This window comes from Haemaphysalis longicornis, unplaced genomic scaffold (genome assembly GCF_048455015.1).
Source record: "Haemaphysalis longicornis isolate Haplotype H1 unplaced genomic scaffold, Haemaphysalis longicornis Haplotype H1 scaffold_4, whole genome shotgun sequence".
Lineage (NCBI taxonomy): Eukaryota > Metazoa > Arthropoda > Arachnida > Ixodida > Ixodidae > Haemaphysalis > Haemaphysalis longicornis.
Window position 1 is genome coordinate 218214382 of NW_027526361.1, and position 16117 is coordinate 218230498.

Here is a 16117-nt window from a genome sequence, read left to right on the forward strand (position 1 = left end):
TTAGCTGACGCCTGCCTGGACCTAGCTTCCCGTATGTTTCGCATTGCTATGCAAAACACACGTTGGTTACTTCACCACAAGTGCGCCTGTTCCGTATCCTCAAGTAAGCTAAGAAGTTGCGCGATGTTAGCCATATAGTTCTTCGCTGTAAACCTTTTGCGATGGAATTTCCGTAGGCAAGCACCGATAAAGGAACGCAGTAAACGACGCATGGTGCTTGCATTGCATAGTGAAAAAAGAAATGTTTTGCGTATGGTCAGTGCCCGGTGCATACTGCGTAGGGCGAATACTGAAATAAGGGGCACAGGGTATACAGATAAGGAGTCGTCCTGAGCCCCGGAAGGTTGAAGAAAAGAAATTAGCCCACCCCGGAACGGCCATCACAGGTGTGGTCTGCGTGCTTTTTAAAGTACTGTTCGCCGGTAATGGGTCCAAATATTTTCTACTTGCAACGTGCGAGCGGTGCTATCTTCTCATACAATCGTTTCATGCCGTCGCCATGGTTTCGATTACGTAGGGGCATCCATGGAGCCGGCATTCGGAGAACTGCTCTTCACATTCTCCGTAAACTTGTACAAGCAGCTGGCCAGCGGTGACGGCAACGGCAGTGCCAGAAACGTGCTGTGTTCGCCGCTCACCGTCGCTGCGGCGCTCTGCATGACACTGGCCGGAGCCCGCAACGACACGGCCAGGCAGATCAGAGCGCTGTTCGGCCGCGTGAGTTTCATTTCCAGATCTGATCTGAGAGCACACCGCAGTAGTCATCATTCCATGTCAATTTCAGCAGCCACGAGCCAGCTTCACAATGCGCGAAAACAAAATGAGCGGGTCTTGAGGGGACCCTGCAAGACATGCGATAAACGTTTTCAGTCGTTCCTTCGCGTCTCGATGTACTGCGAAAACTGTAGTTATTGCGAGCACGGAGCGGCGCTACGTGATTTGCTCGTCGCAGCAGGTACGAGTTCTGTTTCTCCTATGCTTTCGTGGCTTTATTTTTCAAGTGGCAGTTGAATGCTTAATTTCTGCAACTCAATGAAAGCCGGCAATAGCCGCTACACCACTGTAATGACGTAATTCCAGCGGTCGAAGGACGCCAAGACCAGGAAAGAAAGAAAAATGTTTTAAGTTTTTAAGGTATATGATGGGCATGGAGCAGCAATTTTTCGCCGAGGTATTTTGCGACCCCAATTTGAGTACTGGATGTGCCGGTTGACTGTGTTCTGCGAGCATTTAAGATTTGAAAAGTTGAAAAAAGCGTTGAAGACACGTTAAGTGATGACGCATAATGTACAGCAATGCTTTACTCTAGGATAAACGTGATGTCACACGCGCTTACGCGCACCTTACTGTTCCGTGGGTTCCGAAGCCAAGTACTCTACTATTTACGTGGCTGCATCACTTAGTGCCACGAGAGAAAACACTGTGTAGAGTCACCTTCATTCTGCGGTTTCGCATGCTGTAGCAGCCAACAGAGCCAACAGATCCCTTTAGTTATACAGCTCTTTGCATTAGAGCTTGAAATAAAGGCCGATATGCTTATTGGGAAGACCAGCGGTGAAAGGTAAAATAGGGGAACCGCACAATGACACATGTATGCGAAGAGGGAGCGCAAGTTTTCGACACATTTTGTTTCGCTGGGTCTTCAATATATAAAGAACCTTGAAGCACTGTAACAGCAATGAGTGAAACGCAAACGGAAAGATTTATACTAGGGAACAAAAATCTTAATTTTCTGCTTAGGGTGCCAGATTGGCATTTAGGGCAGAGTACGAAGGGTGAATCCTCCAATTAGGTCCAATTAAAATTCCAATTCTAATTAAATTTCAGTTCCAATTAAACTATGGCAAAATGTGATACGATTCTGTCCCAATTGACTATTCCGGGCCTGCGTTTCGTTTGTTGGTAACATAGATAAAAAAGGAATACGGCAAATAAATAAAGCAAAGAATTAGGGAGGTTGGAGTTTTAACAGCATGAAACTATTTCGGTGTGTGGTTGCACTGGGCTACATGAAGTCATGTAAAATATTTACTTCCTTTTTACTTATACCAGCTTTTTTGTTTTCAAGAGCAGCTTTTGCAACATTTATTACCACCTAAGACTAACTACTTGCACCTCTGCCATTTAAAAGTCATCCACCAACGCTGGTGCAAGCCAACAGGCTTGCGGGGGACGTCCCTAGTAACACCTCCAACCTGTCATTAATTATTAACAGGAACACGTAACGCAAAAACAGAACGACTGGACCAGCTTTAGGAACAAAATACGAGAGAAATGCCTGTGCATATGGAATGTCGAACATTCTTTGGTTGCCACCTCTAGTTCCTCAAAAGGCTATACTGAATTCGCCTCAAGACCTTCTCTGTAAAGTTATGGTGGTTCATTTTCGGGTTTTATATTTTGTTAAAACGGAGGGTGTAAAAATGGGGTGACATTTTCCAAACAGATAATCGAGGAGAAATCGGATTTTTGACACACTCATTCCGAAATTCGGGTACTTTCGGGTTAGTTCTACAGATGCACAAATTATTATTCCACGCACTATGTATCACAAGCTTCTTAACACTAAAGTGTTAAATTTAGTGTTTCTTTCAAGCCAGGATTTGAGGGGATATGAGGACTTCCTAGCATACTCTAAACAATGTTGCGTCCGTTTGGATACGGGTCAGTAATGATGACCGTAAACAACATTGATAACGTTTAGGAAGTAAAACAGTTTATTCAAAAAACGCTGGTCATCGATTTTTTAAATGCAGAGCATTTCTTTAACTCACGATGTCACCCGTCCTAGTTGTCCATCGTCGTTTGCACCCCTCCCCCTACACTATATAAAAATAATACTTACCGGCGCCTGGTTTCGATCCCACGACCCTGCGGGCGGAACGCAAGGTACATGGTGCTCTACCCACTGCGCCACAAAGCCGACACAGAATGGAGGGCTACGAACGCGCCTTATATACTTGACTCATTCAAACTACATCAAGAAGCTGCTGATACAACGCATTCACTGCCTGTGGGGGGAACGTCGTGCGCCCCCGAAAATGCTCTGCATTTGATCGTGCCCCTCGCGAGGGGGATGTTTAGTTTCCTGCCGCAGCAAGAACCAGGCGGCCTCCTGCGCAGTTTGTGGCGCATACCCACTTGGGGGATTGGCCAGGATCGTTTCACTTACTACATGCCGGTTACGGCAGGGTTTGACTTGATGGGGGCGAAAAGCAAAAAAGCTTGTATGTACGAGATTTCGACGCACGTTAAAGATCGCCAGGTGGTCGAAACTAATCCGGAGCCCTTCACGATGGCGCACCTCATCGCTGCGTTGCGTCGGCGCGTTAAACCTTCTAATCAATGAATTTACGTCCATAGATCACGATACGGCTCTTGCGTCGATAGTCTGAGCATAGGTTAACAAAAAAAAACCCCATCCGCTCTGCCACTAAGGACCCCGGACTGGTCCCATTGGGCCGTTCAACGTGCGCGTTTAAACCTTGCAACAGCAGAACAGACATATAATTAATCAGTACGGGCATGAAGCCTATAGCTGCATCTGCACGCCGCCCCCCTCCTCCCTCCTACTTTTACACATTTTTTTGTTTACGTATACATTATCAGCCTCTGTGCATTCAGCTGCGGTCTCCAATGAAGACCTGTCCGATTGTTAAACGTACCTCAGCTAGGAGAAAGTTCTTTGGACATCACAGCGTACGTTAGCTAGCAGAACTATTTCAGTGCAGCGTTTACCAGCCTGGAGTTGCAAGCGGTAGAGTCATGCGAATACTCCATGAGACCGAAAGTTCTGTTTGCGGCACTTGCGTCCAGCAAGTACTGGTCTAGAACCGCGGACCGTACGCCCAGTATTGTGCAGATCGCTACTTCGATAAGTTCAATTCGGTGAGAAATAGGGTTTAACTGAATGCTAGACAAACACGTTCCGGGTGTATAAATATGGTAAAATTAGTTTTACCCAGAAATGAAGAACCCTATACACAGTATGAAAAGTGACGTTCCTGAAATGTTTCCCAAAACGCCCCAGCATTGACATTTCTCCTAACTCGCGATAAATTGGCTAAGGGCTTTCTAGGTCCTCTGAAATATTATTAAACATATTTTTCGCTCAACAGAATTTCTCTCGAAGAAGAAATAATAAAAATGAAGGACGCTCACACTGACGTGCAAATCTTGAAGGTAGCGAAGCTGTACCTCACATTCCGACGGGTTAAGTCCACGATTGCAGCCTATTTTCTTCTTCGCTGCTGATGCAACAACCTTTACTTCAGGATTGTTGTTATAAGTGTGAGCTTCCCTAATTTTTTTGGAAGTGTTAATCATTCGACACAACCTTGGAATGGCGTACACGATGACGTGTCTTTCTCGTTCCGATTAAAGGTTGCCCAGATTACGGCGGACGCTGGAATTTTTTTGCGAATCTTGGACAATCTTTGTAACTGCGTATGCTTGGCTTGACAAACATAGGCCGGGAACGCCGGGCGGCAGCCGCAAGGCACGCACACACGAGCGCTCGGCATTTTCTTGTTTTTAACTGCTGGGCAATGACCACGAGGAGTGTGTCCACGTACGTGCGCTCGGCATTTTCTTGGTATTTTTAGCTGCGGATATCAAACTTTAACAATTTCCCTAGCATATTCATTGATAGAAAACCTCGTGCAATTTTCGCTTCGTTTTGGGTACTCTGATATATGAAAAATGTCACGTGGTATTATCAGGTAGCGCAGCCGCAGATTTTCCGTTATTTGCGACAATCATTTGGCAGCCATGACAATACCAAGGAACCTGCGGCATTATATTTTTCGAACCAATATGTCACGAGAACAGTACTAACTTCTACATGGTTGCTCAGAGAAAGAACCCTGAAAAAAAATCATCAAAGCTGCGTAAACTTCCAAGTGAAATTCCCCAAAACTGCATAGACCGCTCTGCTTAGCACACGACAACCTTTCCTAACCAGCGTAAACTAAAGTTATTCCTCCAGCTCCTCCTCAAAATCGCGTATACGCTCTAGCGCGGTTCAATGAATGCATTCGTAAGACCCGAGTATCCGTACGAAGCACTATGCATAGACCTGTGTGATAGTCACGGCTATACAATGAAGATTTGCTGTGGATGCATTTTAAAGCCTACATGAGAGGTCACATGAAAATATGAATCCCCTAGGGGTTTTTAAGAAATGCGTACCCAAAATATCTAATTCATTCTTATGAAACTCTTAACAAGGGGCCGTCTGAGAGTCTACGTAACTTTTGTACCGAAATTTGTTGCTGGGAAGAGATTTATCTGCAACATAAGAAGCCTGATATCAGAATATACTCGGCGAGATTGTTTTAATTATACCATGTAACTGTGGCTTAGCCAGAAATATTTTCTGGGGGGGTTATACGCCGCCGGAGAAAAAGTTACGAAGCATAGTCTGCGCTCAAACAATATCTAATTCTCCAGTCGACAGTTAAATTTATACATGCGGTACATAAACAGTATGGACGACAAAAATAACGCCGAAAGAAGAGGGGGCATGTACCAGTTATGACATTTCGGGGGCTGTTCCGACATTGCAAGACATCCGCTGCCGGGCTACGCCCTTGTCACCTAATACCCCTTCGATCCCCAAGAACCACTGCTAAACAAGCCTTTTTTGGTCAGTTTCACTTCTGTACACGGATGCACCGCTGGAAAGGCGTTTTTTTAGGGGCAATAGTAGGAGTCGGATATAAGAGAGGAAAGGCCCCACTGCCTTTTTATTAGCATTCTTGGTTACGTTGTAGCTGCGACACACCAAGTGTAACAGACGGACAGGCGGATTCCCGCGTTCAGTTCGCAGAAGAAAACCTAAAGAATTTAAAAGTGTCGGGCCAAACCTTATAAGTGCCCTAAAAATAGCCGCGAAGGAAGTCCAGTACACTACAGGCAAACTGCATACGTGAATGGACAAGTGTTCGTTCCGTGCAGCGGTTGGGTATATAAAAATCTCAAAGCGTCATTCCATAAAAAATCTGCAAGTATCAACTTTACCAAATCGTACATACGTGAAAGCAATAAAACCAACTCGTGACCTTCAGCGCAGTACCCCATGGAAGCTCACTTGTTCTCCTTCTTTCAACCAGTTGAAGCTCTTAAGTGAACCATAAAGGCACTATCATTGTAAATTAAAGCTAATCAGCAAGTAGTTACAAGTCGAGGCGCCCCCCCCCCCTTCATAAAAAAAGCAAAGCAGGAAGTCAGCCTGCACAGTGTACTGCACAGTCTACAACTAAACGCCTTTCCTGCCCAGCACGACCCTCTAAAAAGCCCGGAAGCCGTTGGTGCCCAGGCTTGGGAGGGTGATCGTGCGATCCACACCGCATTCGCTGCGATCATGGGAGGCCTCAGCAGTTTCTCTGAAAATGCCGAAGCAGCGGCGCTGGCTCCAGTAACCCTTCGGCTGGCGAACCGACTGTACCTGGGCCCCAAGGCTAGCCCGTTCCCCGAGTTCTCAGCGCTTCTCAACTCGTCATACAGCGCATCGGTGGCCAACATTGACTTTACGAGGGACCCGGAGTCTGCCCGCCGAGCCATTAACGATTGGGTGTCCGCTGAGACGGCGTCCAAGATCACCGAGCTTCTTCCCGCTGGATCGGTGGATTCTGCTACCTGCCTGGCACTTATAAATGCAGCATACTTCAGGGGTCTCTGGGAGAACCAGTTTGACCCCGAGCTGACAACAGAGGAGCCGTTTTACGAGACGCCTGACCATAGCCGCAACGTGAAGATGATGTACAAAATGGGAAAGTACGACTATGGCCATCACGAGGGGCTTGGAGTCAGCCTAATCATACTACCCTACAGGTGAGCACGCACCATCCTTTTGACGGCTAGATTCTGGCGTTATTTAGGTGGCGTTGCGGCAATGTCAATAAAGGACCGATCTTTAATAAAGCAGCCGTGCATTACAGCACAGTGTGGCTTCGTACCTCTTTCTTAAAAACGCCTCACGATAGGGAAAAGCAAAAATAGGCTTCGCGCGAAATCGTTTGAAGCGGCGAATATTTGTACTTCCGCCCGGGCCGGAATGCGAGAGACCACTTCCGTTGGGTGTTGTGAAAAACAGTTAACATTCCTTGTGCTAGAAAGCGTATTCTGTTCTTTCGGGGATATACGCATGAACGCTCCCCGAAGTAAACCTTGTTTGAAGGAAGCGCTCACCTTTCCCCTTCTCTTGTCCAGAGTCCATTTTTGCTCTGCATATACTAACAAGCGATATAACTAGCGCTACATCACAACATTTTTTTGTTCTAATGCAGACAAAGTTAATCTAGTCTGTAAAACTCTTATTGGTAAACGCTGCATTAGAAAACAAATTAATCCTGGTAGCGACGCTAAAAAACAACATTGTTCATCTCAATGCGTTCACTGTATTCGAAAGCAAGAATTAATCAACCGCACGTAAAACTCCCCCACGACAGCAAGGAACTTTTTCAGAGTTGCGAATGCGGCCGCATTAATGACCAACTGGAATCCTCGGTTTGCTCGCTCAAGTGTTGATATGCGAGTAATGAGCGCTGTTCGATGGTTTGGCTGGGGTCATCCGCTCCCTTACTACGCCTGCGCCGCACTGGCATACACAGCTAGGCATAGCGGAAAGCACGTGTGGCTGCCGCCTGGCTCTGGGCCTTGGCCGCCGTGATCCCTCTGTGCAGGTCCAGGCGTTGGCTTAGCCAATGGCGCGGTTGGCTTTGTTTGCTTTCAAAGGCATCTGACATTGAACGCGTCTCAGAAAATGGGCATCTTGAAGCAGCTCTTGAAGCCGGAGAACCCATCGTAGACACGGACTTCTTAATGCAACAGGGTTACTAGGCTGTTTGAAATATTTTCTGCAGGCACTAGACTCCCGCAGCTGCTGTGATATTCAGCCGTTATGGTCCCTTATTTCTAGGGACCATATAGCCGTGCTTATCAGTCCGAACAGAGAAATACCCGCTTCCGCAGAATATGTATCCGCCGCCTTTGCCGCCTACACAGTAGTTGAACCTCGTCGAGTAGCTGCGAATCACTGACGGATAAAGAGCAACTTGCCTGCTGGGAATGCGGACCTCACGAAATCCTTCTTGTTCAGCTAAAACGCCTGTGGGAGTCACATGTTCCTCTCGCGTCTTTAACGTCTAGGCACACGGAAATCACCCCGATTGCCAGTTCATGTGTGCGAAGGTGGGTGCAGAAAGCGTGCGGGCGCGAGCACCTGCGCTACGTGCCCTCACTGATGACACGTTCGCGGTGGATGTCTCTGAATAAGATGACGCTTTGCCTGCCAGCGTAGTGCGGGAACACTCATGACGCAAAGGAGACAGAAAACGTGGCCTGGTGCACCGGATGTCTGGGCAGCGGGACAACCTGTAGCGTACCGCCCGTTTCTCCCAGACGAGTGCGCAAGCTTCCATCCGTGCTGCTGCGTGGCGATGTTACTCGGTTACTCACTGGGAAGTCGACGTACCTTCCAAGCGTCCGTATTGCCACCTGCTCTTCACATCGGCTAAAATAGTAAATTTCCCTCTTGGCGACCGGCACGCTGACGCCGATTTCAGGAGTCACATGTTTTGTAGCGTCCAGTATCTTTATTCACATCATACGAAATCGGAATTTTATAAGGAAGAAACGTTCTATTCCTTTTGGCCTTTAAGAGCCGAATAATATGAGCTGTGACACAATAAAGGTCAATTTCTCATCGGGTTCAAAATACGGTACCTTGCAGAGGTCTGAAGGCTTCCATGGTCGTGGTGCTTCCGGACAAGCGAGACGGCCTCGCAGATTTTGAAAAGCGTGTCACGCCATCAGAGCTATCCACAATGATCGCCAATGTGAACGCCTCCGTTAAGGTAAGAATGTCCGAGTTGCCAAGATGAGATAAGTTAATGTGTTTTTCCATCATTTCGCGCTTCGACGTTCTCGGTAAACAAACAGTTTTAAAAGCCGATTTAAAAATGAAAAGCCTGTGTCGTGTGCATTCTATTGTTGTTGCAAGAATATGGCCTCCACAAAAGTGGCCACTAGTGCTTGCGAATATTCGTCATATCGGATATGCGATTGAATCGGCTTTGAGTGACTCCCCCTGTGGAAGCTGGTTATCCAGATATCCGGGTTTCAACAACAGTTAATGAGTTTATGCGGTTTCCATAACCGGCTCACCCGATAGTTAAATACTCGAACGCAACAAACAGAGGTGCTCATACGCTATTCGATTATTCCGTTCGAGCGTCTCGATATTGATATCATGTGAGAAACGCAATATTTCGCATTCTGTAAATTACGTTTAACATACAGTAAAAATATTCGTGTTGTTTAACCATTATCACCGTTTTGCACTTTTCAATATATTTGGAGTACAAAACAGAAATTCATATATCCGAGTATCCAGATACAAAACTGGTTAACAAGGTACGTAATCTAATCACTCCGGTTATGTGGTTATGCGGCTTTCAAACAGGAATTATTATTATTATTATTATTATTCTTTATTCGGAAGGGGGAACTCAAGGTCTAGTCAGGGATGGGGAAGGCGGTAAAGAAGGTGAGAGCGTCTACATTGTCTTGTGTATCCCCGTGGTACAAGCGAAAGTCCACAGGGACATAACAGTCTCTCTTGGGTGAGCCCGGCCCAGAGGAGGCGATGCAGGAATAAACGGTGATCATTCAAGCCGGATAACAGGTTTTGCCACAAAACCGGTTTGGTCTTGCCCCACTTTAAACAACAAGAGTTTTTTTCTCTAAGGAAGTTAAATGACCTGGGGCCCCACCCAATAGCGTCCGCGTACAGCAATCGGTACAGGCAGTATTCATTCCATACCAAAGCTCTTCCCCACGCAGCCAGGATAACAAACTCACGTCAGCTACCGTTGCAGTTAAGAGGGAACGTTTCACATTTAAATAGACGTAGTCCATCTGTGAAGTTGCTGTAAGAGTGTCTGAAGCCTCCAATATTTGCCCGTTTACGACTGTATTTTGCAAATGTTGATGTGAAGCCGAGGGAAGCGTGTACCGTGGTATGCCAAGGCCAGAGGTTAAGCCTAACGCCCCGCTTTGAGGCTCAGCGATGTCAACTGGCACCCGAAACTTGACCTAGAAAAAAATGGCGTTCTTTGGTAAGCTGTAAGGCACACCTTGAAGGTTTCGCCACGTTAGAAGAGGACATAAGATCTGGCGAGCTTTAAGGACTAACGTCCCCAACTGAAACGCAAGGCCAGAAGTACTGATTGCATTTAACGTACTTATAGCTGCGGATGCAGATTCATTTGGGAAGCCCTGAAAGAAAAAAAAAATATTGGGCCTATAGTTTGCTGCTCCACCTCACACCCGGTAGTTATTGCTGGTGAACTAGGAAAGTTGTACCTGTGGTAACGTATGGGACAGCTCTTTCTAGAGTAATTAATACTGCGACAAGTTGATATGGACGCGGCTGCGGCATTCACAAAGAAACCATGATCAATCAATTATTTGCTTACAAGGCAAGCGCTAGAACAGTCGACCATGAAGAATATGTGCCCACACTCGGAATCTTGTGTAAGTACTCTGAATGAAGGCTAGGGATGGCTTAAAGGGACACCGAACAACAAGCAAGTTAGGGAAGTCTGACCTTCTTATTTTCATTCTACTGTTGCTTCCATGCCGAATCGCTGATTTCGCTCTATAATTTCCCTCGCAGTGATTTCATGTGCAGCAGCCGCTGCTTGTGCCCCGATAAACTGAAAGCACGTGAGGTAGCGGTGGTGTATAGGGGTGTAGAAGTAACAAAATACAGAGATACCACGCCCCAAGCGGTTTCGTTAGCCTCGGTCAAATCAGTCGTGTTTTCCCGATCTCCCACAGAGATACCACGCCTCAAGCAGTTTCGTTAGTTTCGGTCAAATCAGTCGTGTTTTCCCCAAATCCCACGTGCTGTGCGCTTCGGACCAGTAAGCAAAATGTCTTTTAATGAGACTCCTGATCAGTAGTAAGGCTTTGTTGAAGACAACCACATTGTCCTTTTCAGGAAGCCCTACTATTGACGTCGAACGAGTTGCCTGTGGCAGCTCTTGCACGCCTCCTCGCATAGCAGTACTGTCCCAACTATGGACGATATGCGTCATTGAGCGGAAATCAGAGAAGGCGTTGCGTGCACTCAACGTTCCATACACTTGAGAACACTCACTTTAGCCAAAATATGCGCTGCCATGTTTCTTTAGCACTGCAAATGCACACAGAGGGTTATAATGAAAGTGGCTAAGTCCACAGTACTGTACAGGGGTCGCACAATATTCTAGCCGAGTATTGCAGCAGGTATTGCACCAAAGCCGAAACGAGCTTGTTGGCGTTTGGGGTCGCCGCCTGACCTATCGGCTGGGCTCTCATAATGTTGTTTCTAGCCCCTTTGTGTGTTTGAGGTTAAAATATGACACAACAAAAACATCCAGTTAGGTTTTTATGAACGTGTGATAGCGTGTTTTTACTAAATGTTTATCACGCAATTTTAAGCACTTACCGAGAAAGTTTGCTGGTAGAGCCAGTAGCGGCGACACCTCTCTTCACGTTTTCATTCTTTTCTACCCTATTTTAGAAATCCCACCTTGGCAATATTTCCATTCTCGATGAGGCAATCTATTGGTATAGAACGACTTTTTTTGTCATCAGTGTCCCTTTAAACACACGCAGGGTACAAAGCACAAGCCTTACTTGCAGTTTTAAAACGCTTTTAGAGAGGTGTAGGCTACGTCTGCACAATAATTCATGGTTGGCTGGGCCAAGGCTTCTATGCAAAGAATTGAAGAATAAAAAACACTCCAAAATTCCTTAGTGCGTTACCCGCGTTCACAAAGTAAGGCGCTTCTCTATTTTATTTGCCAACTCTAAAGTTTCAAATCTGGGCATCTGTATCGCATCAAATTGTGCCCTTTTTGATGCGAAGCAGCTTATGGTCGAGCCTGTTTTTTTCACCGTTGTGTGGGCGCCGTTGTGCGGCGTCCACAGCCCCTCTGCGCATGCCTTGCCAGCCACAGCTGATGATGATTGTGGCAGGATGCCCCTAGGGATTGAGCAACCAAAGAATCCATCACGAGGTAGCTTCGCGTTCAACCACCGTCGTGATCTTCCCGTAGGGAAACCCTGAGTACTTTGCGAGGCATTCCTCCTCTCCTCTCCGACGCTCATCTCCTCTGCGGCATTCCTCCTTTCCTCTCCGAAGTTCCTCTCCTCTCCGGGATTGTGCAACGAATGGCATCACCTGCGGCTCCCCGCGCGATAATGCGAAGCACCTTAGGGTTGGAGACGCGACGGTAGCCGCTGCATATTCCGCTGGGGGTGCCACTGTAGCTGCGCGGTATAAATGACGCGCGCACGCGCTCTGATCCCCTCATTCTCCTCCCACAACGCCGCGATCGAACTGAAAACTCAGGGCAACTTGAGTCGACCCCATGGCTACTTCGCATACTACTCAGGGTGTCCCTACGGGAAGATGGTTAATTTTTTTATCAAACCGCAATAAATCCCTAATTAGCATTAGTCTGTGTAAACAATTGCTACATATGCATTTTGCTGATAACAAAATATCCACCTGGCGTGCCTACGTGCCGCTAAGGCTAACTGGAAACGTTACAACATTTTCTTTGTTGGCGCACATGTCTGGTTTGGTAGAGGCTTATACGTGGATTGTGGTCTCAATAAAAGTTTGCTCAGGACAGACAACGAAAAGGAACAGATGGGACTGGCGATAGGCCCATCCCGGCTGTCCCACTTCTGTTTTTTTGTTATTGCGAAAACCGTGAACGTGCTATCCCAGCCGCAAGTTTTTTAAAAAATATGAATAGTTATCGAATTCAGGTCACCCTTGCTTCGCCGATTCATGAGAATACAGCTTAATTTATTATCCTAGAAAATTTATTACCTTTTCTAAAGTACTCAACGCTGTTCTGTGTCGTTCGTTTGCTGCCTCTTAACCATCGTCGACAAAAAAAAACATCGGAGCACTCCCAAAACTATCCGCCCAGCTGATGGTAGGCCCATGCATAGTGCATCGCCGCAAACTGCATATGTTCCTCAAGGTGTGGCCTTCGCTTATGCACCTAGACTGAGTGATAGTGCAGAAACTGATAACGCTACCAGTGACTGGTTAGAACTAACCAGAGACAGTACAGAGAAGTTCAATAGAAGGTATGATTCAACCTGCCTTGCGCGTGTGGTGAGAAACAGTTCGGTTTCCGAGGCTTGCCGCAGGCAGTTATGCCAAACGACATGTGGGCAGGCATTCACAGTTCCGGCGGGTAATGTTACAAAAGCGCACTGTTTATTTTCAATGTCCAGCCAATACAACATACGAGGTTTGGTTCAGTGTTCGTGACACTTCTTGCTTCGCGGGATAAATGGCAGGCCCCACTAGTGAATATGTTCGATATTCTAGGTGTAGCTTATAATTCGGGCGTGTCGCTGACATGAATCATTATGGCCATGGGAATGCTAGATGCTAAGAGTTGCTACACTTTTTTCCTTTGTGGCTTCATAAATGTGAGATGTCATGGTGCAAGAGCAAACAGACATGTTGGCCAGATAACACAACCTTCACAAAAAACCTGTTCAAATAGCGGTGCCCACATCCATGTATTCTGAGACCAGAGTCCTTGTTTCTTCGCTTCTGGTCCGTATTTCTTGAGATCTTGGTGACAGCTTCAAATTTCCGGGGACACGTAGGTTTGCTTACGTTTATTGAAGGCGAAAGTTTAGTGTAGTATTATGACGGGAGCCGTCATTTCCACATTAACCCGTCCATACAGCAGCAACTCTATTTTTCTTCATTATTTCAGCCTAATTCCAGGCTGAATCCGCCATTCTTAGTCATATTCTGCCTAGATATCTTATTCCACGCTAATGCTGACCTAAATCTACCTGAATTGATCTTACTGCACCTTAGTCTATTCTTAACCCACGTTAATCCCAGCTTAGTAATCATTACATTCAATCAATAAACAATCATTATTCTCATATTGATCTTAATCACCCTAATGTATCTTGATTAATCTTAGTCGTCCTTAATCCGCGCTAATGCCGCAATACTGCTCTCAATCACAAATGAATCAACATTCGTACACAATAAAATGTCTCCTACGCTCGCTAGCAATCTCATTCGTGCGAACAGCAAAGATGAGTGCCGTCGCTTTTTGTATTCAATTTATTGGGTTTTGACGTTTCTGTTGTTATCAATGTCTTTCGCCTTGATAGTTTTTAGTCCCCCGTTGCTCAAGTGTATTCACTCTATTCCACAAGGTCCGGCTGAGCCTGCCGCGGTTTAAGCTGTCAGCGACAACAAACTTGCGGCACCACCTGTCGGCGATGGGAGTCACCGACTTGTTCGGCCCCCGCGCCGACCTGTCCGGCATCGTAGCGCCCAGTGGGGGACCCTGCGGAACGCGCGGAGGAATCTCTGTGGCCCTCCACCGTGCGTCCATGGAGGTTACCGAGGAGGGCACGGAGGCTGCGGCAGCCTCGGTGTCCGTCATGACTCGCCGCGACTTGCACACGACGGAGTTTACTGCGGACCACCCATTCTTATTTCTTGTTCAGAGCCACAAGCCGAGCCCTACAGTGCTTTTTATCGGCAGTGTACGCAAAGTTGATGATATCGACTAGGATCCCCGCAGAGCCTTCGTCAGCGCTGGACGAACAGTGCTAAATGCTTCACTGCATGTGAAAAAACGCCCAACTTCTAAAACTCCGGATTTTTAAAGTTTAATAACAATTTAATTTTTTAGCGTCCCACTTTACGGGCACGGATTCGCGTTTCACAATACCGGTCGTATATGGATTTTTTTACGAATGGAGGATATGCGCTTGATAAGTGCCTCATTAAAATGCTGGTCGAAATGTATGGCTCAATTATTTTTCTTTGCCTCTGTAACTTGTTTTTAGATCCACATGAATGCTAACTTGCTGTAAGTAAGCATGGAGTTTCAAAGGACCCCATAAAAACCAGTGTACAAGGTGGCGCCCAGTTGGTCTAGTGTGTTCAAAATTACTTGCTAGAAAATGCCAATAACGAGGCTCTAAGATCAGATAAAGCCACCGAATCATCACCCTTTTTAAAAAGAGGGGCTACTTATCCTTCAGCCAAACCATTTATCCCCTGTACTTATGCAGTGACAGAACCGTCGTGTGCACCGCTTTAAGCTGCACAATTGTGGACCGAGGCAAGAGTTTTATTCATGCCACGTCAATATCTCCCTCTTTTCACACGGGCTTTTGTCGGCGCACAAGAACAGATCATTCAGTAATGTTTGAAAAGTTCTGACAAAGAAAGGAAAGGCCTGTACACGTGGAAATATACGAGATGCTAGTGAAGCATGTCACATAAAGGCCCATTATTTTACACGAGGATTTCACAAGAGATCGCTCCGTCGTGATCGCGTGGACTAACTAGCAGCCACCGGCGCCCTGAAGACTGGAGCCCTAGAGTAGGGGCACCCACCACGTCGGACTACCCAACGAACATAATAAAGTTATTAGTGTCTCTCTCGCGCTAGGTAAGGAGCGATATTTTGTAAAATTCTTGCGGCGTAAATATGACACATGCGGGGAAACGCTAGCTGACATCCCATCTAAACTTTCAGTATAATCGCTATCTCGGCAAATGCAAAAGCCACGTTCACCCGGTGAAAGAGGGCCCGGTCCGGAGAACTCTTTCTCGCTAAAAGGTATTTTGTATTCCCTTTAATATCGTCACAAAAATGTTTCCTTGACATCAGTATTGCACCCTCCCCCCCTATAATAAACAGATCACTAATCCACCTCTATTTCGCAGTCGGCAGCAATTCTCCTCGAATCTCTTTTTTCCAACAATGACGCTTAGCATGCATCTCTCTCCCATAGGTTATTGAGAACATAGGATTGCAAGGCTCCTATTACAAGCAAATTCAGGAAGAAGACCTCACGTTGCACGAACTTCGATCGGCCCCACAAAACTCAATTCCTGATGCTTCTGCTGGACCGGGGCATGTCACTGCACTAATGTTGACACTACTTAGGCCACACGCCTGGACATTCTTTTTGTAGGTTATGCATGCCTTCGACTACGACACTTCCTGGCAGTGCGGGAAGAGGATAGATCGGTTTTTTTGCT

At 46.5% G+C, this 16117-nt stretch overlaps 1 protein-coding gene across 1 annotated transcript; it reads left to right on the top strand.

Moving 5' to 3' along the window:
* The first annotated feature begins 525 nt into the window (after window positions 1-525).
* LOC144180218 (iris-like) lies at window positions 526-14693 on the top strand. Its single transcript, XM_077708598.1, has 4 exons — window positions 526-717; window positions 6281-6834; window positions 8735-8858; window positions 14269-14693. The coding sequence occupies exons 1-4, from the start codon at window positions 526-528 to the stop codon at window positions 14629-14631; spliced, it is 1233 nt and encodes a 410-aa protein (XP_077564724.1). The 3' UTR covers window positions 14632-14693.
* Window positions 14694-16117: the final 1424 nt, after the last annotated feature.

Excerpts from the sequence above, each read along its gene's own strand:
- LOC144180218 (XM_077708598.1), top strand. The coding sequence starts at position 526 with ATGGAGCCGGCATTCGGAGAACTGCTCTTCACATTCTCCGTAAACTTG. Across the intron at positions 718-6,280 it reads TCAGAGCGCTGTTCGGCCGC|CACGACCCTCTAAAAAGCCC; the intron begins GTGAGTTTCATT and ends TTTCCTGCCCAG. Across the intron at positions 6,835-8,734 it reads CTAATCATACTACCCTACAG|AGGTCTGAAGGCTTCCATGG; the intron begins GTGAGCACGCAC and ends GGTACCTTGCAG.